Source organism: Suricata suricatta, chromosome 2, assembly GCF_006229205.1.
Source record: "Suricata suricatta isolate VVHF042 chromosome 2, meerkat_22Aug2017_6uvM2_HiC, whole genome shotgun sequence".
Lineage (NCBI taxonomy): Eukaryota > Metazoa > Chordata > Mammalia > Carnivora > Herpestidae > Suricata > Suricata suricatta.
The window spans coordinates 81,713,419-81,736,879 of record NC_043701.1 but is presented as its reverse complement, the minus strand read 5'-3'; the positions used below and the strand labels follow the sequence as shown (position 1 = coordinate 81,736,879).

At 41.2% G+C, this 23,461-nt stretch overlaps 1 protein-coding gene across 4 annotated transcripts in view; it reads right to left on the bottom strand.

Annotated features, from left to right (window-relative positions):
- Nucleotides 1–23,461, bottom strand: part of DYNC1I1 (dynein cytoplasmic 1 intermediate chain 1) — a 296,393-nt gene that overhangs the window by 14,989 nt on the left and 257,943 nt on the right. For all 4 annotated transcript variants that reach the window (XM_029929298.1, XM_029929286.1, XM_029929275.1 and 1 more), the window contains 2 exons: nucleotides 6,732–6,872; nucleotides 2,530–2,655 (listed from right to left, as the gene is read on the bottom strand). In XM_029929298.1, the coding sequence (XP_029785158.1) occupies nucleotides 2,530–2,655; nucleotides 6,732–6,872 (267 nt within the window). The remainder of the gene's footprint in view (nucleotides 1–2,529; nucleotides 2,656–6,731; nucleotides 6,873–23,461) is intronic.

Sequence of the window (23,461 nt, the reverse complement as noted above, 5' to 3'; positions counted from 1 at the left end):
AGGGAAGGACTAGAAGATTATATAATATTACCTACTCTCAATAAAATAATATATCCTTTTTTTTCCGGGTGGTGAATTTGTAGGGCTAAACAACCCTACAGATTGTTTGGCCTATTATGTGTCACAGAGATTTTTCTATAGCCTGTCTAGACTCCAGACAATAGGCGAGACTGGCCTATGGTTGCAGACATTTCTATAGTCTGTAATATCACTTAGAAAAGTAAGGGCAATAATACAAAAATGAAAACCAGGCTGACCTGCCACTACGCCAGTAGAAATATGAGTATAACAACACTTTACAATTTAGGAATGATGATAGCAACCTAGAAAGAAGTTTTAGCAGCCACACATCACCAGAGCAACTCCTGCAGAATCATTTTTTTCCTCCTAAAATATGACTTCTATTTCAGTAATTCTGTCCACAGGCTATAAAACCACTTTATTACAGAAAATTCTGTGTATATGTCATACTGTGTTTCCTTATTGCATAAGGATTGTGTGCATGTATCGATGCATGTGTGTACATATGTGTTATATGCACACCCTGTATATATAGATAACACACACACACACACACACACACACACACACACATATATTCACAATAAATATTAAATACCTGTGGTCAACATACAGACTTTTCAAAAACCTTTCTTGAAATAGACCAGATTGTTAAACTATCTACTTTTCATCCCTCTCGGATAAAACAGTTAGTGTTGCATGTGATCTTAGGAGGGTTAAGTGACATTATGTATAATAAGCAAAGGAGGTGGAGAAAAGAGTTGAAGTTTCATCCACTTTTCTCTGACCATATCTCCACACCTATTTCTCTCCCACAAGTACACTTGTTATAAACAAAAGAAAGAGAAAGAAAAAAAGAAAACTTGTTTTTTTAATGTTTTTCTTTGCTTTTTAATTTTTTAGTAAATGAACTAATGAAGAGGGTTTTTGTTGTGGCTTAGTTTTATTTTGATGAAGACGATGAAAAAGATGCATTGAGTATAAGAAATGATCACTGGAGAAAATATTGCTATAACACCATTGGCAATATTTTTGATTCAGAGGGTATTCTCTTTCCCCAAGACTCCAAACTACGTCACTAGTCACCAGGCCATTTGTACTTTCACCACTGGGGATGAATATTAACAGAGTCCTAGTTAGGCTGTCGGGATGACTCAGCGGGCGGCAGCGGGAGTGGTTATGGGGGTGTCGAATGAAAAGATAGCAGGCAGCAAAACGGAGCGGTTTCTGTATGTTTTACTTTGGGGTGTACTTCCCCAAATAGAAAATCCTCATCTCAAAAGTCCTTCAGTTTCTCTTTCTGGCTGAATTAAAAGCAACAACAACAACAACAACAACAACACCTAGTTTGTTTCAACACAATCAACCCCACCGCACAGCAGTGTACAATAAATCATTCCAGAGCAGGACAAACCATCTGGGACCCTGCCAAATGTACGGAACGCTGACTGATGCAACCGTGCGGAAGCCTTGTCAGTGTGGGCGGCTAAGCCCATGCCAGGCGGGCACAGAGCACTTCCTAGGCCCAGGGAGCTCTCCACACAACTGTGGCACAGTTTCCCCTGGAATGCAAATTCTAGATTCATATTACACCAGAACAGCATTACACAACACTCTTGTTTTGTTTTGCTTGAAAGTTCAATATTTTCTTTGTCTTTAAGGAAAAAATTCTTTAACCTCATTGCAAATGAAAGTTTTTGTCAACACTTTCCCATTTAGTAAAAGTAAACAGATATGTTCTAGTACCATTGATTGATAATGTAATATTTCTAGAAAGAGAGTATAAAAATTTAAAGAGATTTATCTCACATACAAGATATAGATTTTTGCCCTTTGATATGTGCCATGACGTTCAGGAATACTTCATATATAATGTAAGACATTATATATGTAATACAATGTATCTATATCAGAGATATATATCTGGTAGAATAACTTTGAATATCATGAAAATAGTACAAATTCAGATTCACTTCAGCCTCTTTAATATGTATTCTGTGAAGAGAGCACAACCTCAGCCCCTTCAACTGGCTACATTTTAACTAAAGAGTTAACAGTACACGTTTTAACTGAACATAATGAAAACTGGACTGTTTGTTCCACAAATTCCAAATTCAATGCTAGCACGATTGATTGGACAAACTTTCCATTCTGGTGAAATTGGTGGGAAGTGCCATGTGCTCCCACCGGATGGGTGGGAATTCTCTAGCTCCGAAAGAGGCTGGATCATTAACTAAAGTGGCCCATGCGTGGAGACAGAAGACCAAATTAGGCCCTAAGGAAGTCTTACCAAACTCCCACTGAAGTCAATGGAAATTTGCAAACGCACTTGAGAGGGCTCTTATGGCCCACAGGTCATGTCAATAATTTCTCTAGGCCTTTAAACTAGACACACAAGTCAAAAAAAAAAAAAAAAAAGAGAGAAAAGAAAGACAGATAGAAAGAAAAGAAAAGAGGAAAAAAAAAAAAACCCCAAACACCCAAAACTGCAAACCAAAGAATACATACCTCTCCAACATCGTAGATCCAAATTCGGCCTTCTGAGTCTCCAACGGCAACTTCTTTGCCGGCTTGAGCCCAGCGAACACGGTTTAGGGCAGAAGCCCCTTCTATGGCCACACTTGCTGTCGGGACCTGTCAAATGGGGTTACGACAGCAATAAAGAATCTCTGAATATGAATTTAGATACTCAAATTTACCATGATACGTTAAAATGGGTGAGTCACCACTGCCTTCATGTGCGTGAAGTAATATACGTCCCCTGCGCAGGGGTAAAAGGATTCATTGTTCTTAAATCATATGCTCCACTGAATCAAGGGGTAGAGAGGAGACACTTTAACAAAAAAAGGAAAAGAGGGAGAGTCTTTTTCCACAGTCAGTGGGCAATGAGTGACAAAGATTTCTCCGGATTATGCAGGGTGTACATCCAACATACAAACACACCAGCTAAATGTGATACTTCACGATCAGGTCACGATTTATGGACCGATGGAGAGAGAGATTTCAGGATTTACCAAGATTAAGGATACTATAAAAGGCAGGAAGGGGGGTTTATGGTGGAATAAAGCTCATATTAATGTGTGTCTTCAGAGAAAAAATATGTATTGATCCCTCAAAACCTCATCAGGGAGGGGATGATCAGAAGAAGACAAGAAGTACAAGTGGAAAAGCTTCAAAACCTCAAATTCTCCTTCTTTTTTCTTTTCTGTTTTCCTGTGTTCCCCTTTCCTGTCAGTACCAGGAGGGACAAAGCACTCTATAACCTTGGAAGTGTACCCGGCTGATATCCTGATGGACGGCAGCCCCTATTTGTAGAAGAGGCCTTCCGTCTCCTTTAACAAACACTGACACCTGCCGATGCTGATAATGACTATCATACTTCTTATTAAAATTATCTGGGGGTGCTGAGATGGACTCTGTGGCATCTGTGACAAGAACCGTGGTATCAGGACAAGGTTTTAGGGGGTCTACCCCTCTGCGTCAACAGTTGTGTAAACTCTTGTCTTCACGTTTGGAAGTTTATAAAGATCACATCTCTGAGCCTTCTCCAAGAACGTTGAATGGGAAATGACAACAGGCCATTAAAAAGCAAAAGAGTAAATGTCGAAACAAAAAGAAAAAAAGAGTGCAAAGAGGGCCCTAGAGATCATCTCACGCCACCGTTAAGACCTGTGTCTACTAAACAGGTCGTTTCAGGATGGACACGCGCCATGCGCTGCGCCTCAGCTCTCCCAGCGATCTGCCATTCAGGGAATTGAAACCATCTGTTTACGTGAGAGTATTGACCCAATACCTATCTTTAAAATAGCAACAAAACTCCATCACATTATGTTTAAACTTAATCTTGAAATCAATAGAAATTCTTTGACCTGCTTAAATCCCTGTATGTCAATTGTGAGCAAAAATGAAAAATGAAAGTCCCCAACTCATTTATTTTTTAAAAAAATACACAATTTCTACAATAAAAGTACCTGCTGTGCAGGCAGGAGCTTGAATTTTTAACCAAACCTTTCAAAGGCCAAAACAATGTGAATTTAGATGGGCCATAATTCTGTCAATATGTTTTATTATTAGTGTGCTACTCAGAAAACAAATCTGAGATTCAGCCATAGTTTGCAGAGTTAGTATCTAACACCATAATTTAGGGAGAGCGTGCAGGATCATACGTTATAAACCTAACTCTGTTCAATATCAGATTTTATCGATGAACAATCTCAAAAATGGAATAAAAGTGTTGAATATTAATATGAATGTTAAAAAATTAATCATGCAAAATAAACTGATTCTGATACACTTTAAATTATGCCTAATACATTTTAAAAAATCTTATTTCTTGAGAACTCAGTAATCTAGCAAGCTGGGACAATTACTATTTTAACCATTTAAAAATACCTTCACTTCAAATATGATAAATGGTTAAAAAATTATCACAGCCTCCTATATGTACTAAAAAGTATCAAATGCATGGAGGAAATGATAAACTATATTTAATTAGTGTGACCCATAAGGACCTTTCAAAAGCTGATGAATCTATAATGAAACGAATCCATATACTGACTGTGGTACTTCCGTACTTTGCTTTCACAGTTATGTTCACATTTTTTAAGGCTCAATCATTTTAATTGCAAAGACAGGATATCTTCTGCCTAAATTACTACACTGTGTGGAGGTCAGTGATATTCAGGCAGGTGAATATGAACTATCATTGCCTTGGAGCGAGTGGGAGAACTTGGTCTAAAAGTACAGTAATCGCAGCAACAACAAAACCCACTGAGAGTTCAGGGTCGCTCTCTTTTACACAAACCTAAATCCTAATCTGACAAATATTTGAAAAATCTGGTTCAACTTGAGAGAGGGCAAAAATCATTTAAGAGTTTAGAAAAGTGTTCAGTTCATTGCCGGATTTGAATCAGACTCGACATTTCGACTGTTATTTTGAAAGCAGGATTATGGGTGCCACAAAACTAAGCAATTTGCCTGCCCCGTAATGATTTTTAAAAAACATTTATCTACAAAACTCTTATGTGGTTGTCCCCTGATACCTAGAGAAAGACAAGGGAAAAATTATATTTTGCCAGTTAATTTCCTTTTTGGCAGTTTCATTGTTGACACATTAAGTCCATTTTACCTAAAAAGCAGACAACAAACAAAACAACAGTTACACAAGCATTACTAAGGCAGAGGTGGGATTCACGCCACTGCTTTGTCGTTGGGCGTCACCTGAACATCATTTCTACTAAATCGTATTCCTGATTGGGGCTGGGGGGGGCGGTCTCTTAAGCTAACCTGGAAAACGTGTGTCTTTTGGTTGCTTTAAGTGAATGAGTTTCTAGCAGATAGAAGCAATATGATTTTAATCAACAGTGATGAAAGACTTTGGGAACCCGTCACCATATAGAATAACAGCACCTTTCTATGAAGAGCAATAATGTTAGGAACATTTCAACATCCAAAATGATGGGCATTGCATACATTCATGCCTTTTGCTTATTTTCAAAGATGCTTCATCCCATAACCCTCTGTCACACAGTTCTTGTAGCCAAAAGAAGGGAAAAAAAAAGACTTAAACTGAAATATTTTAAAATATAACTATTTGGCAGTGGTCACAGGTGCATATAATTTTGCAAGATACAGAGGCTTCATCGTACCACCTGCGGGGTATTTCCCTGCCCCCTCCCGCAGAAAATACTAGGGGCCTGCTCCTCCTCAGATGCTCCAGCCAGAGGCTTCCTAATTAAAAAGGCTGAGCTGCTTCCTGCTCAGAACACTTCAAAAGTCCTTTCTCTTGTTCTCAACTTGACATACAGTTTGCATGCTTGTTCCCCTTACCTGTCCCTTTACGGAGAGGTGCCCTAGAAGCTGGGAAGTTCTGATTAACATTTAATATTCATGTTAAAAAAAACTACAAGCCTCCTCCCCAGTAGCTGCGTTAGCACCTCAGTAATGTTGAGGGTGCGGGCAAAAGGGGAAATGCACATGGCAGAATTTTTAAAAACACAAATGTAGCATAAATTTTAAAAAGAATATTTCCTTATTGTTAATTCCTTTTTTTTTGAAAAAAAAAAGGGGGGGTGTATTTTTCACTTTTCTAAATGTGACATGTTGCAATCCCACTTTTTTTTTTCCAAACACTAAGTTTAACATACATGTTCAGAATTGCAAACTGTTGTAAAAGTCTGCCTGTAAGTTGAGCATTTTAGATGAGGATTATTCGCCTTATAAAAATCAAACGGAGGATGGATCTAAACATAAACGGTCAACAGAATCATCTTTTATGAATTTAAAATAGAAAGTGTACTAATAGCAAACACTGACAAACAACCCCCTTTAAAAGCTCAATCTCAAGTAAGCGTCCGCTTACTTTTCCAAGCGCTTGCCAATAGAGTTGTTTCAACACCGCTCTGAACTATGCCTGTGTGTCCTTTCCCGCAGGGAAAGGCGTGAACACACATTGGTTTGCTTTTTGCTAGGAAGGGTCGTCAATTGTCCAGGATCTGCCACGGTTTGCGGATGAAGTGAGATGAAATGATTTGGGGCCAGTGCATCTGCCAGTTTCCCTTCAGAGCAGTTAAGAATGGGGGTCGGCAGCCCAGCTGCAACTGGAGGGTCAGTCCAAAAAAGGCCTTGGAGGAGAGCGAGGGGGAGACGGAGAGAGGCCGGCTGCGCCCTCCCCCCAGCCCTCCCGCCCGGGCGCCTGCGCCGCCGCTCACCTCGGTGTCATTGTTGAGGTTCCAGAGGTCCAGGCGCCCCATCCCGTCCACGCAGGCAAAGAGCGCGGGATGCACGGGGGACCACATGACATCGTACACATAGTCTGCATTGTCTTCAAAGGAGTAGAGCGGCTTGTTGTGCTGTAAAGCAGAGAGACCGTGAAGACTTTGTGGCGCTGCCGCTGCCTCGGGCAGTCTAGCGAGCCTAATTAAAAACTTTGCACATTCACAAAGTGTCATAAAACTTCCCGAGATGAAAGTCCTCGAAAAGGTGAACCGCAGCTTTAATGTGACTAGAACTGTCCAGTGGCATAAATAAATACCGGGGGGGGGGAGAGGGGTGGGAAGGGGGGACTCTTAAGGGGCTGGGGGCTGGGGCCGGCGGGGGAGGCGGTTTCAGACACAGGCGTACGAGACATTCCGTTCAGGTGGCCCGGCCTGCCCATTAACCCGGAATTCTCGCCCGGCTACGCTCTGCGAGTCGCTCGGGGCCCGGACCCAACCGCGGTCGGCCTGCGGGGGTCAGACCCGCGGGGAAGCCCTGCGAGCCCCCGCTTGGACATTTCGCACGGAAGGCAACGCCTGCCACCTCGTGGTCTTTTTCGGTAGCTGCAGGTCTGCTTCCCGGCCAACTCCAGGCCAAATTCATACTTTTTTAAGGTTCCTTTGCGGCCGGAATGGGGGCACATATTTTGAAGGGATTTGTATAGCTCTTTTGGGAGGTTAAACATCTCGCGGTTCTAAAACCACAGGTTCTCTGCCTCATCAGGTGGACCGGCGTGGCTCAGCGTAGAATCCCTGAACCTTCACAGATGAATCACATTTTCTAGATCACCCAGTATTTCCAACAGCTCTGAAATTGGTGTTTTGGGAGAAAGCATTAGCAGCCCTCCACCCCCAACCGCATACAAATGCTTCTACTCCAGAGGGATACAATAAATTAAAATGGCACTCTTGATTTCCAGTGAATATTGTCACATCAAAATAGCACAGAAGTCAGAGGCAAGTTTGAAAGTACACCAGAAATAAAATGTAATTGGACTTCATGAATTATTCATTCCATCTGGCTTGTCTTATTCTAATTTCTGCATAATGGCTTTACTAATCCCTGATCAATTAATGTAAAATGAAATTTAAATGATAATGAAAGCCCTAGAGATAAAAGAAATTAAGTATTCTTATATCCTCTGACAGAAATCTAAACAATGGGAGGGTTTTTTCCACAATGTCTTCTTCATCCAGTCAGCTGTCTGTATTCTCTTCCTGGGTTCGACTAAATGCCTGTGCAGGCCAGAGGAATAAGATCAAAAAATATAACACACAATATGAACAATCACATCCTTTATGCACAGGATGTGCAAAGAATGTTTCTGTAGGTAACAGCTCCGAATGTTCGAGTGAACTCCCAATGTGTAGGGTTAGCAAAAGTAAAATGCACAGAATGCACTTGCTGAAATGAAAGTGAAAAAAATCGGTGAGAAGACAAAAACCTAGAGCAAAGATTTGTGAGGGTAGTAACTAAGTGATTTCTCTTTCCATGAATTATATTGCTTTGGCATTGTTCAGAAATGAACACAATTCTAATACTATTATAGCAATACAGGAGATTTTAGATGAGCCATTGTGAATGCAGGGGGTAGGCAGTAGATGTGTGAGATATGCTGTATTTGCAAGAAGTGCCTAATGGGGGAGTGATTTGAAAAAGAACATGATACTGAGACCTCAGAAAGAATTAAATGGACATCAGCGTTACATTTTTGTATTTTAATATTCTATAACTCTTTTAGGCCAGAATGTTTATCGTATGCCATGCTTGCAGTGTGATTTCGAGGTAAAGTTAGTTGCCAATTTGCCCTTTATGAAGAGTTTCTTTCTTCCTCTTGTGCTTTGGACTAGGTAATCCAAACTTCCTTCTCCAGAGAATCTAAATAACCAATGACACCTCAAGTGGCATGATTGTATCATCTTTCCCTTACTGAGATGAAGTGTTGGTCCTTCACCAACCACTTGTGAATATTAAATTCTAACTCGTAGTAAATGACTATTCCCACCCTAAAGTCTTGCTTTTATAGCCAGCCGGTCATTATTTGCTAAACAACACGAGCGACACATTTTCCTTAAAGTCAAAGGGTGGGAAACCCTTACGCATACTTAACAAAGTTGATTCTAGAACCTAGCTGTTAGAACTGAGTATATAGGTGTCTAGATGCAGACTTACACAGACAGACATTAAACACAGATCACATTTACAATCTTTGTTTTGATCAATTATAAAACCATCCAACCTTCAACAGCCATTTTCTAGAAAGTCGATATTATTTGATACATTAGTTCTCTCAATAAATTACTCTGTTAATCTCTACTTTGTTTCTTTCCTTTTTTTTTTTTAGTTGCTACTTCTGTGAGAAACCTAGTCAAAATTGTAATATATCCTGGAGACTTCACTTTTTAAACATCTGGAAATAACAGCCATTGTTCATGTTACCAAAATCCAATTTTCTCTTGTTTAATAGTATTGTATTGAAATGCTATTACTGTCTAGGTTTTTCTGCAATTCCTTATTACCCCAACCTCTAACACTGAAACTTCCATTTTAAAACTCCCTGGCACGTTATTCTAGGCTATAGTGCTGCATATTTAGGGGAAGGAAGAAGGGCATATAATTTCAAAGGCTTCGTTTTAACCTTGACCGATTCACAGGTTGGGAAGGTCTTGGTCCGGACTGAACCCACTGTCAGGGCACCAAGTGGATGGGCGGCTAGGAACGCCGACTTCCCAAGGACAGCGTGGTGTGGGCTGGGGGCATGAGCTAGTGCCTTTCTTACAGCCGAAGGCAGTGCTATCTTGAATATTAATTGTATTTTTTCCAATCAAGGAATTCTTCATTCTCTTTTATTAGGGGCTCAGAAAGGTAATCTGAAAACCTTATTAAAAATTTGGTGACAAGTGTACCTATCATGATGAGCACCTGGTGATGTATGGACGTGTCAATCACCGTATTGTACACCTGAAACTAATATTACACTGTATGTTTACTAACTGGAGTTAAAATAGGAACTTAAATTTTTTTTGCCTCGAATGCTTACTGTCAAGTATTTTAGAGTAGATAAATATATCATGAAATATCAACATTTTCTGTATCAAAAGCATCAGGATCTAAAGATTCTGTTTCTGACGTCTGAAACATAAACATTTGGATCTACAAAACTGTCATAGCTTTATTACCAGTTTTAGAATACCACAAGTTTTATAAGGTACAGAGTGTGGGGACAGATCTGAGTATTGGTTTCTGAGGAGGATCCAGAAATATCATTTGTGTATATTAAAGCTACAGAAGCTTGGCGTTTTTAAATATTTACTCTGCAAAATTCTCGAGGCCATCTAATAAACTAAATATGCCTTCACAGCACGTTATTCCAGAAAGTGGTTTCCAACACCATCAAATGTCATGAGACAAAATCCTCTTCGCTTGTGTGTCTCCATGCCTAGTGCCGTGCTCAGTGTCAGCACGCTGTGAGAGAAGAGAGGAAACTGCACCCTTCCCCGACGCATTGCATGTGTGACAGACACAGGCCAGGGAGAGAGAGCCGGGCCCCCTGTGCTCTGGACAAGTTTCCAGGGCTGCGCCCAAAATCCAGAAATACCCAGACACAGATCAGCTTGACGTCAGTGTCCTGACTCTCAGGGCAGAGAAACAGGCGGCCAGTCACCTCCCAGCCAGACGTGAAGGGCAGGGGAGGGCAAACTGTTGGGTGTTCGTCGTGTTTGACTCCACACACACATTGTCTAATTTAATCCGCATAAAATCTCTGTAAGGTAGACGGTATTTACAGGAAAGAAAATTATAGTTCGGGAAAGTTAGTAGCTTTCTCAAGGCCACGAAGGTTGTAAGCGGTGGAGTTGGATCTGGTTCTCTGGTTTTCCTAGCTGTTTAAGCACATCCTTTATTTGAGGGAACCATGTGCTCCGCTATGAGACATAGCAACGGTCTTCAGTCTTCACAGCAAATACAACGGTTTTGTTACCTTCGTTCCACTGAGTTCAACCAATATTTACTAACCACATGCTGTGTAACTTGTAGAAAGGGTTAAAAAAAACCCCTCACAGAATGTTTGTTGTATTTCCTGAGTTGATGATTATGAATAATCCTGAAGATGTTATCCATACACTTCCAGGCATCCTTAGCATCTTTTGACACCTGTAGAAATTTTTTTATCCAAAAAAATGAAAATAGGACGGAATGGCCCTGTCGCCAGCAGGGCTTCACAGGAGGCCGCGCGTTAGAGGGTATAATAAAATTCGGCCAGGAGGCAGAGATCTGGTTTCCAGCTCACCAAATGTCTACATAGCTTCAAGTGAGGGCCTACGATTACATGATCTGAAAGCTGAGGATAACACAGGGCCTGTGGGCCGGAAAAGGCAATAGGAGAAAGTGGACACAAACTACAGACTTTGGAAAATTTAACTTAACAGCCTTGGACCTTAGTTTTCTCATCTATAAGACGGAAGGTGGGAGCGACTGACCTCAAGAGTTTCTATGACTCTATTCTGCAATAAGGACTGGCTGGAATAAAGCTTGCAAAAGTTTTTTAGAAAGAGTTATTCAAAGAAAAACATTATAATTAAAGCCATCTTACTTGCTGCTCTGAGAAATCCATATCAGTGATTTTTAGAAATTTTTGATTTCATAAAAATATACATATAAGAATGTACCAGCATGGTTTTTGGTGCAACACTGGACATTATAAAAGCAATAACGAATGTCTTATTTGACCAACTAAAGAAGGAATAATGGATATTAAATTTACATGAGAGAAGCAAGTAGCGAACTCTGTTCCAGAGTGAAATTACACAACACCCATCAACATTTTACAGTAAACTCTGATCTCTAGATTTGAGCTTTGATTTTATAAGTATACTTCTGACAATGACCGGAGCTGCATATTTTTCCAGTCAGTTAACTATAAAATGATTTCATGAAAGATGAATTTCTATTTCTGATGTCAGATTTATATGTACCAAAGTCACATTTGAGAATATGATGTTTGTTTTATTTTCTCTATGTTATTTATTTTCCTCTCATCAGAATCTCTAGGCATCCCAATAGGGTTTAGAATTTTGAAGGTTGGTGAATAGGAAGATTTGTGCTAAAACATCTCCTAACGCCCGCAAACACTGTGGTTCTTGAGGTTGTATTTGCCTCTAAATGATTAGCTTTCAAAGCAGATTTAGTAGAAATGTTTACCCAAACCATGAAAATTTCTTTGGGAGTAGAGGGGAAGAGGAGTGGGGGGTGGGGGTAATACATGGGTAGATGGGGAAGGGGCCAGAAAACTAAATGTAGAATTTCTATATTTTTATTCTGAAATAAAAAGAAAACAAATGGAATCTTACCTTGAAACTGTATCCTGTTGGGAAAAAATGAAGACCAAAATACTAAACAATGAGTAATAAGAAAATGTCCTTCAAAATTTGTCATGTGGGTTCCTGTGAAGTAATTAAAATAAATAGCTGGCCAGTTCTTCCAGGAAACATTAAAATGTAAGACCACAATATCACTTTAAAAAAACCACCAAAGGACCCCAAAACTTTAGGCTCACACAAAAATGGATGCCTCTACCATAAAAAGAAAGTGCTTAAACAAACAAACAAACCAAAACTCACAAACCAAACCAAACCAAACCAAAAAAACCAACTCTCTTGGCCAAAAAGCGGTGTCAGTGAATTTGGTACTATCATCAGAAAACATTATTTGCAACTTAATTTGGAGTCCTTGTAAAGCATAAAGTATCCTGTATTTAAGCTCAATTTCTATGGCTAAGTATTAAAGCAGTACAGACCGTACCTAAGTGATATCTTTGCCTGTTTCTATCATGATCAGAAATTCGAAAGGAGACATAAGCACTTCGGGTGAGTTGATCTTAACAGCATACGGATAGTGGATCTGTTTGTTGTTTATACGCATTTACCAAAAAATATATTAGGACTTTAACTTGAATTAATAAATTTACAGTAATTACAAAGAAATTTCTAGAAATCCAGGAATGCAGCATTTGCCTCTCAACAAATGTAGAAGTTTTGCTAAATAAGTACTGAAGCCACATAAAAGGTGTTCTTTGTTGTACTGCCTTCCTCTACTGCTTATTTGCATGGAAGAATCCTCCTAATCCAGGAGGCGCCACCAATAAAGAGGATAATTATCCATATAAAAGAATGTATACATATTCACAGGTTTTGACTAGTATTGGAGTGTTTAAAGCCATGATAAAACTACCAGCTTTGCTATTTCATAAAAGGAATATTTCCCGCCCCCGTGTGATTTTTATGTATATCAGGTCTACCCAATGGTTCTTTAAAATGGGCATTTTCTGGGCAAGTGGGCAGCTAAGTAAGTTAAGTGTCTGACTCTTGATTTCAGCCCAGGCCATGATCTCCGGGTTCGTGAGATAGAGCCCTGCGTTGGGCTCTGCGCGGACAGCACACAGAGCCTTCTTGGGATTCTCCTTGTCTCTCTCTCCACCCCTCTCCTGCTTATGCCATCTCTGTCTCTGAAAATAAACAAATACCCTTAATAAATAAAAACAACAATATAGGCATTTTCATAGCACGAATCTGTACAGAATCCATGCAAAAACAGGAAACAGACCAGGATGTTCTCTTAAATTGCTGTTTGTACCCATCTCAGCTGCTCTGGATCTTTTGGTATGTTCTGCCTTCTCGCTTGAGTAGAGGGAGGGCAGAGAGGCTCACTGGATTGCCAAAACCAGGGGCAGCCGGGTTGCCTCCCAGGTACCATGGAGGTGGCTGGTCTCTAGACTGATTCTCTAGGGGCTGATAATTCTCTCTGAAGACCCTGTGGCTGTCGGAGGCAAGCAACACAATGAAGCCCCTTTGGCTGCTGCCGCCCCACTTCTAGTTCTACTACAGCTGAGCGGCTTCATATCCGACATGGTATCAGTTAGAGAAAGAAGCATTCAATCTACGCACATAAAGGTCAGGTTGCTCAGGGGTGGGAGGGAAGGATGTTGATATTAAGGATGACAGGTGTAGAGGATGATGGATTGGACCCAGAAGCAGCTAGAGTTATGGTTGCATTATTGCCTTGGAGACTTGAAAGTTAGAAGAATGAATACATAAAGCAGCACAGTTTTGTTTATTTGTTTATTATTTAATGTCAAATTGTTCAGCTGCATTTTACTAGTGGATAAAATGGCAGAACAATTTCACTCTTTTTTTTAATGTTTATTTATTTCTGAGAGAAAGAGCGAGCAAGCAAGAGAGGGACAGAGAGCAAGAGGGAGAGAGAGAATCCCAAGCAGGCTCTTGCTGTAAGCGTGGAGCACAATGTGGGGCTTGAACCCATGAATTGTGAGATCATGGCCTGAGCCAAAACCAAGAGTTGGACGCTCAACTGATGGAGCCACCCAGGCACCCCTAGATATGTATAACTCTTAAAGGAAGATTTAAAATATATAAAATTATAAACCTAGATCCATGCATTATATCTTCATTCATTCATATTTGTTTCTAAAGTGCCAGTTAAACGTTTGCTAGTCCCCAGAGCTAATCTGACATTAGTCATCTCACTACACTTAGTAAATATGACATTTAGACAAATTTCATTTTTGTTCAAGAATTCCTATAACCCAGATTTGTCTCATCAAATGGACTTAAAATCTAATGTTAAAATTATTTAAATTTTTGATTCTACTTCTTGCATCAGCAATTGATTTTATATATATATGTATATATATACACACACACACACACAACAGAGCCCCTTTATAATGTATTATATATATAATCATATACTATACACACACATCAAAGGCATATTTTTAAAGGGTCAAGGCAGATATTTTGGAGGTTTGCACTCCTGTGTCTCCTGGTGTTAAATGTAATATATCTTTTATATTATATCTAATATTAGTATAGCTGATACTTGTATTTATTTCAATCATGGCATGGAAAAAAACCAGTATGGAGAATCCCACATAGCATAAATTCACAATATTCTGCTTAAGTGTTTATTTTTTATTTTTGAGAGAGAGAAAGCAAGCGTGTGCACGTGCACAAGATGCGGCAGGTGGGGGTGTTCATAAAGACAGGGGACTAAGGGATATGATGCTTGATGTGAGGCTTGAACTCATGAACCATGAGATTATGACCCGAGTGGAGGTCGGATGTTCAACTGCCTGAGGCACCCAGGTGTCGCTAAAATATTCTGTTTATCTGTAGAACATATTTGACATACTTCCTATTTTGCAAAGTATTAGCTTACCTAATTCTGTTTCACCTAAGCCAAATTGAAATTATTTAAAATTTTTTTTAACTTTTATCCATTTGAGAGACAGAGAGAGCACAAGTTGGGGTGGGGCAGAGAGAGAGGGAGACACAGAATCCAAAGCAGACTCCAGGCTCTGAGCTGTAAACATAGAGCCGGACGCAGGTCTCGAACTCATGAACCATGAGATCATGACCTGAGCCAATCAGACACTTAACCAACTGAGCCACCCCGGTGCCCCTAAAATTAATTTCTATTTAAAAAGCAAAAAAGGGGCACCGGGGTGGCTCAGTCTGACTTCAGCTCAGGTCATGATCTCACGGTTCGTGGGTTCGAGCCCCACGTCAGGCTCTGTGCTGACAGCTAGCTCAGAGTCTGGAGCCTGCTTCTGGTTCTGTATCTCCCTCTCTCTCTGACCCTCCTCTGATTGCACTGTCTCTCTCTGTCTCTCAAAACTAATTAAAAAATAAAACCGTAAAAAGTGTGGACTTTAAAAAAAAAAAAGCAAAAAGAAGCTAAATGTGAGGTAAAGAGATTCAGGACATTGTAAATGGTCCTGGGAAAATAACTTACATTAATTATGAGCCCTGGACAAACTGCCAGGTTAAGAGGTCACATGAGGTTAGTTAAGACGGTCCCACACTGGAGTTTGGTCCAAAAACAATGACTTTGGGTGGTAAAGATGAGTTTTAATTTATCTTCCAAAATCAGACATACAATGTCATTTAGATCAGGAGGTGGAGGTGGAGACATCTTTGAATCTCATAATTATGAAGATGGTGTGTCTGTTATTTGTTATTCTCATTCTCTGGTCAATAGCGTTGCTTGGAAGGAAGAGGCTAGGGAAGGCAACTCAGGACATGAAAAGGCAGACGTTTCCACTCTGGTTAAAAGAGCAAAAGAAAGGACCCACAGCCCTTACTTCTTGCACAATGGGAAAGCCCAGTCAGCTGAGTGAATCTTAAGTCTCAAAAGTGTCTGTACTTAGATGGATTATTCACACCTTCTGTATGAATAACAGCTATAGGTCCCTGTTGGTGGGTGAATGTGGGGGTGTGTGGGTAGGGGTAATAGGACAGGAAGTATGAACACAGGCTGCGTCTGGCTATGACTTGATGATCACATTCTTGTGGTTTCTTTCAAAGTTAAAGTACTCTCCCTGAGTGAGCTTAATAAAGGAGCCCCTCTTCCCCCTCAAGCCCCGCTCCCTCCCCCTAGAAAAGAAAAGAATTTGATGACTGGAACATGTAGTTTTATCAAAAGCCAATTTTAATGTTTGCTATTTTGTGTTGGGAAGGGTGGGGAGGGGCAGTGAAAATAAGGACGAGGGGAGAAAAAAGTCGGACACCACCTGAACATGGTGTTTACCAGAAAAGCCGCCCGCGGGGCTGTGAGGCTGCCGGGGAAATGCATTCTGGCATCCAGGAAGTGTTGCTGGCAGTGAACTATTGATTTCGTTCATCTTCTTTTCCATTTTAAGTATTATGCTTAGATACTGTAACAGCAAAAACTTTAACTTGTGATTTTTATTGTGTTCTGATATTTTAAACATTTCATAAAATGCTAGCAGGAGGAAATATGCTCAAGGCCCTTTGTTAGAATTATGTAATTTTTAGATGTTTTCATCTCAGTTTAAAATAATCTAACCCATTTTAACAGAGTAGGTTGTTTCACTTAGGATATCCACATGTATTAACCCATCAACAGTGAATTATTAAGGACCTACTGTACGCTTTCACTTTGGGCAGTCAATAGAAGAAATATAAGATCTACCTCTGTTCTTAGGGACTCACAAGCCCGGTAGGAAAATGAAAATTATGTAATAAAAGAAGGATATTATTTATTTAAAGGTCTATTTTCTCAGTTCGTTCCAAAAGGATTTATGGTGTCTTACAAATTAAGTGTACTATAAAATTAAGAAAAAACACCCCGCAGAGGCAGGTAAAATAGATAACTTTTACTAGGATTCTAAGATAAGCTGATTATTACCATCTGGTACCGAAAGATCCCTCAATTTCCTGATAACCAAGACAAAACACATTGTAGCACAAAAAGGTATGTAAATTTCACCGGCTGAAGAAAGGAAGATTACAAATTCCTGCTCCCAGACACATTTTTGGGAAAAACTCAAGGAGGAATTTACCATGTCTGTGAATCCCTGGAAAAGAGACTGCTCTCTGTCTTGTTTATACCAAAGAAAGAGAACAAGGATGTAGCCAGGTGCTAAATTCTGTGGTACAGATGTTCGGTGCCAGAGGGATTCGGAGATTCGGAGGGGTGGGGGAGTGGGTGTTGGTGGTTACCACGGTCTGATGTGGTCAAAGAAGGTATTATCTAGGACAGGTGATGGAACCGCCTTGAAAGATGCCTAGACTTTGACAGATGGTAAGGAAGCCCGTCAAGGAGGGAAAAGCAAAACATGCAAAGACCTGACTCTGTAAGTCAGCACGGAATTCCCAGATGAATGGAAAGGTAGAAAGTGGGGACAGCCTGGTGGACTCTGAATTTGTCCTAAGGAAAACAGGACATAAATTGGGTTTGTTTAAGGCAGGATGGGGCCGTGTTATGAATGGTCTTGGGTAGAGGTCGGACTTTTGGAGGCCATGAACTACTAAGCTATATTAGTAAATGGGCAGAACATTGTATTTTGCACTAAAAATATGCAGAAATGTCTATATTCATGTGTTTTCAGCTTTTCCAGTGTGGACAACTGAATGATGAATATCATCAATTGAGTAGAAAGAAGAACAAACCGAATAGAGGAGGAAGATCTAATTTGTAATATCTTAAACATGGTGCCTTTGAGCCTCTGGAGGTGACGCTCAGTGAAGCTAGCAGTGGAAATGTAGGTCTGGGATTGAGAGGACAGGCTTGAAGTCCATATCGAGGAATCATTCACAAGAAATGCTGAGGGAGAGGAGAGAGCAGGGAGGAAGGAGAAAAGAAGACTGTGACAGAAATTTTGAAAAACTGGGTCAAGAAAGTGAAGGGGAAAGAACCAGTGGAGAGGTCTAAGGCAAACCAAGAGACATGACTAGGGCTGGAGAGGGCTACAAGAATGAAAGGTAGAGAATATGATAGAAGATGAGTACTAAAAAGAAGCCACTACACTTAGTGATCAGGGGCTCATCTTGGTCTCAGAGAGAGAAGTGTTGGAAGACTAACAAGGTTTGTGGAGGACTGGCTGGGAAATGTGGCAGTGGTCGTTATGGATGCACCTTGGCTCTTCATGTGGCTTGGCAAGCTAAACCAAATGTTAGGACACAGTTGTGAGATCTTAAGTTAACCCATCCATGAGATGTAACACCCTTGACATTTTGGACCATTTCTTATGTAGATTTATATCTTGAACACTTGGCATCAAGCCTTGCAAATAGGAGACAGACAAAATGTATTGAAAGTGGGTGATGAAGCAGGAGGCATCTAGGTGCAGTCCCATTTCTGCCGGACACTCGTGAGCAGAGCCTTGAACTTTCCTCTGCTTCTTGGGCCTGCAATTCTCTCTTAGTCTCCGCAGGGCTGAACCTCTGCCTTCCCTGATTAAGTCTTACTTCAGCATCCTCCTTGGTCTACCTCTTGTTCTTCCAGCATGCTACTTTGGTTTCAGAACCTTTCCCCTCCCTCTGGTACCTTGAAACCTAATCTCTGATGAAGGTCATGGTTGTTGCCCAGGCGTGGCCAAGCTTTCAGCAAGCTTGTACACTATAGGCAAGGATCCAGGAGCAGGGCGCTGTTTTGAAGAGGAAAAGTGATAGGAAAAACAGTAATAAAAAACAGCCTACTAGTGACTTGGACAGCAGGAATTCCAGGCTGTGTACTATAACAAAAAGATATGTCCTAAAAAACAAACAAAACTTATTCTTGGAATGAAAGCATCAGTATGTTCCTGAGATGTTTTGTAACATATACATTTCTATTGGTGTGTGAGTGTGTGTATGTGTGTGTGTGTATGTGACAGAGAGACAAACAGACAGACAGACAGACACACACACACACACACACACACACTGTTCCATGGAATGTTCTCATTCTTATATATTTATTTGTCTGAGAAGAGCAGTGACGCCCAGGAAGAGGAGAATGGTACACTGACTATGAAAAGACCTGAAACTGAATAGCACCATACAGCACCTGGATATCCTGCACCAGTTAGTAAACATATTCTGAACACGGTGACAATGGTGACAATGGCAAAATGGATCTTTGGATTCAGCATCAACAAAGTCACTTCTTATGTTAACAACATAGCACCGGTCATTCTTGCTACTTTCTCTCGACATCCATAGGTCCTTCAGGGTTCTGCTGCCCCTGGGAGTCAGCCTTGGGTGGTCTGGAGCCCTTCAGGCACTAGGAATGAGGGGTGTGTGTGTGTGTGTGTGTGTGTGTGTGTGTGTGTGTGTGTGAAAGAAACTCATGGGGAGTTTATTACTGTTAACTTTTTTTGTCCCTAACCAATGGTCAATTGTGATAATGAAATATTCTTAGCTCTTGTAATGAGCTGAATTATGTCAGCACCAAAATTCATATGTTGAAGGTCTAGCCCCCCAGTATCTCAGAATGTGACTATATTTGATGACAGGGTCTTTAAAGAGGTAATGACGGTTATGATGGGCCCTAATCCAGTGTGACTGGTATCCCCATAAGAATAGGAGATTAGGACACATACATGTACAGAAGGAAGACCGTGTGAAAATACAGGAAGAAGGAAGACCCCCGCCTGCAGGCCAAAGAGAGAGGCCTCAGAAGAAATCTACTCTGCAAACACCTTGATCTTGGCTTTCTAACCTCCAGAATTATGAGGAGATAAATTTCTATTGCTTTAGACCTCCTTCTGTGGCACTTTGTCACAGAGGTCCTAGTAAGCCAATACAGTTCTCAGATGAAAAGAAGTCTCTTTTTTTTCTTGGCCTCTAAAGTGCACACCCACAAGGGCACATTCACCCTACAATTCTACATTTATGGAATTGTCCCAAGACTGCAAGACATATACTGCCTCTGAGCAGTGATTTTCTCCTTCCTGAACGTGTCCCCTTGTGATCAGTGATGGTGTCTCTATCTTGCTCTTTACTGCACATTCCGCTAAGGGAGCCTCTAGTGAATATAAAAATATCCCCCTTTCTGGAAACAGCAGAGCCTCTTTTAAAGTTCTCACTTAGCTTTAAATTATACCTATAGTTTTGCAGTTTTGTTGAGACTTTCGGGACAGGTGAGGATGGGGGGTGGGGAGGGGTGAGGGGTAGGAAGCTCTGTGGAATTCAATGTGATCTCAATACAAATGGACCAAACTATGGCAGGGATGGAACTAAACCAGAACCAGAAATTACAGTTCTGTTTGATTCAGTCACTTTAGCATGAAGACAGAGCTATCTTTTTCTGTGCTTGAGATTAGAGTTTATTTTGGTTTAATCTTGTCACCGCCTGCCGGCTTCATCTTGGCCCCCTTTTCTTTCAGGAAAGGTAGTTGGAGGGTGAGATGGCGGATGGGTCAGAGGGCAGGAAACGGCAAGGTAAGCAGCCAGGGCAGGCGGAGCATGACTAAGGTCCTAAAGGTCCTGAGCCCTCTCATCCAGAGGGTGGGGCTAACCTTTAAACCCAAGCAGGCAGGCCCCTGCCCTGCTTCCCTCTCAGCCTCCTTAAAGGCGAATTAATTGCTGAGTGGGTTCGTGAGGTTGGAAAAATTTCAAAGAATTTTTGAATACATCTCTACAGTTCTCTTCTCTTAACAATAGGATCTATCAAACAGCGAGGGGAAGGCTCTGTTTAAAAGCACCGACAGGGGATCAGAAGAATGTGTTTGATTGCTAAAGTGACTAATTTATTTTTACACAGTATTAATGATGCTACAATAACCAATATCTATAGCCTGGTTTTGACAGTTTACTGCATGGGTTCTCATTGTTTAAAAAAGAAGAAAAGGGGGGAAAAAAGAAAGTACGAAGGAAAGAGAGTGTTTTATTTTGCTACATTTCCATTTGTTAACAAAACTCCTCATAAGCAAAACCAGAGGTCATTAGCAAACAACCAAAACATGCCTGTCTCCAGGAGAATACAACTCCCTTCGTCATTTAAAATAGAGCTCTGCCGAAAACCGGAATCATGACGCATCCTTAACATGAAAAATTCAGTGCAGACTTGAAACCACCTGACTTTACTTTGGGTTTGTGTTCCTTAAAATTACTTAGAAAATACCATAATCTTCTCTTCGTGCGGCTGGATGGGGGCCAGGGCCCTGGCTCCAGAGGTAAAGGGCAAAACTAAAAATCATGTCTGAACAGACAGCTCCACCCTCTCTCCCAAGTCCCCTTGGCCCTGTGCCAGCAAGCAACGTCTAAAGCACATTCATCCATGGCCTGGGTTTTTCACCAAAACTCAAGGCTCTTATGGGACAAACAAAAATGAAATCCAAAATGTTGTCACCCTCCCCTTTAGAAGTCAAATGGGCTTAAAGGATCGCACCACATACAGTGAGGAGTTCACATCTGCAGGGTGACAGAGAATCAACAGAGCCGGATTAACCTGTAGCTTTGTTTAGAAGGATCCTTAGTTGAGAGTTTCAGTTCCAAATAATTTTCATATTATCTGTGTATGTGTGTGTACATATGTGTACATGCATGCCTCTGTGTGTGAGAGAGAGAGAGGGATTTCCACACCAAATGAAAGCCTTTGAGAGTGAAAGGTAGATGATAGGCACCGGGGACTCCAACGTGGGGGCCTGTTTGCTTGGTGCCCCCAGACCATGGGTAAGCCTCTCGATGCCCTTCGTTCTCCTCCACTGAAAGCTTCAGGTCCGAAGAACTCCCTCTCCCCAGCGCCCACCCACTCTGCCAGCCGACTCTCGACTCTCGCTTACGCTTCGGATGGGTGAGAGCCAGGAGAGACTGTCAAGTCATTTTTACCTCCTGCGGAGCTAGTGACACACTCAGTACGAATAGCAACCTCCGCACCGCAGATCGCTCGCCAGCTCTCTACCAGGGCAGTCCCGGGCTGGGATACCGCCGGCGGGTCCCCCGGGGCAGATCAAGGCTGAAATGGTAGGGCCAGGCTTTCTACACATGCTTTCCCCTCGTCCCCTAATCAGAACCCGGTTTCCAGCCAGCCCTCAGCGTTCGCAATCCCCTCTGCACTCTGAAAGCCTCCTGGTCTTCAAGCCTTGGTTTGCGCTGCTTTCTACTCTGAGAATACACTTCTCTCTCTCCTCCTCACACACCGTCCAGTCCTGTGGTCCCAGTCAAGCCCTGCCTAACCCACAATCCCCCCTCAAATAGAGGGGTCATAGAGATGCCTCCCTCCCCCAGACCCCAGATGTTTCTGACTTCTTCTTAGGCACTGCATTGAGGGCTGCCTCAGAGTTTGTCTTACGCAGTTATATTTGAATATAATCTTACTTCATTCCTAAATTGTTATTTAGTTTTCCATGGGGAGCAAAAAAAAAATTTTTTTAAGACTGCATTATTCAGAGCAGTTATATATTCATAGCAAAATTCAGCAGGAAGTACAGAGACTTACTTCCCACATATCCCCTGCACCTATACACCCTTCAGCAGAGCGATATATTTTTACAAGTGCGGAACTATATTGATACATCATTATCACTCAAAGCCCATAGATTACATCAAGGCTCGCTCTTGGTCATATACATCGTATGGGTTGGGACAAATGTGTAATGACATATATTTCTCACTGTACAAGGCAGTTTCGTGGCCCTGAAATGCCTCTGTTAGAGCAAGGTTTTTCAAACCATTCCGGAGGGCTGGAGGTTTAATTCTTAGGGGGAAGGAGATTCTAGAAGTTCTCTGGGAGAAATATTAATTTTATATTTTCCTTTAGTCAAGAGTCAAGAAATTAGGTTAGCCTTCTTTGGATCAACTGGATGCGACCACCCTGTAAGTGTGCATGTCAGGGTGAGGCCGGAGGGGTGTTTCGGTTCAGTCATGGCAGACTCAAGGGAGGGGACACTGAGGAACCACGAACAGGAAATGACCCAGGCATCATTCTTGGAGTCGCCACATGGCACAGGGTCACAGTGACGCCGGCTTAAAGGTCGTGCTGTATCACCACTTCACTTTCAGAGGAAACTGATTTGTCACATAAAGTTAATGTAGTTCATTTAAATGGTTATTTTGGGGGTAAATTTAATTTGTAAGTTTGAGGGAGCTGTAAAATTGTTTAAAAGTTATAAGCTATGTCTCATATATTTTATTTTTTTAATTAAAATTTTTTTTTATTTAAATAGTTTATTACCAAGTTGGTTTTCATATAACACCCAGTGCTTTTCCCCACAAGTGCCCCTCTCCATGACCATCCCCCCCCTTGCCATTCCCCCATCCCTCTTCAGCCCTCAGTTTGTGCTCAGCCTTCAGAAGTCTCTCATGATTTTCCTCACTCCCTCTCCCCAACTCTTTCCCCCCCTTTCCCATTCCCATGGTCTTCTATTAGGTTTCTCCTG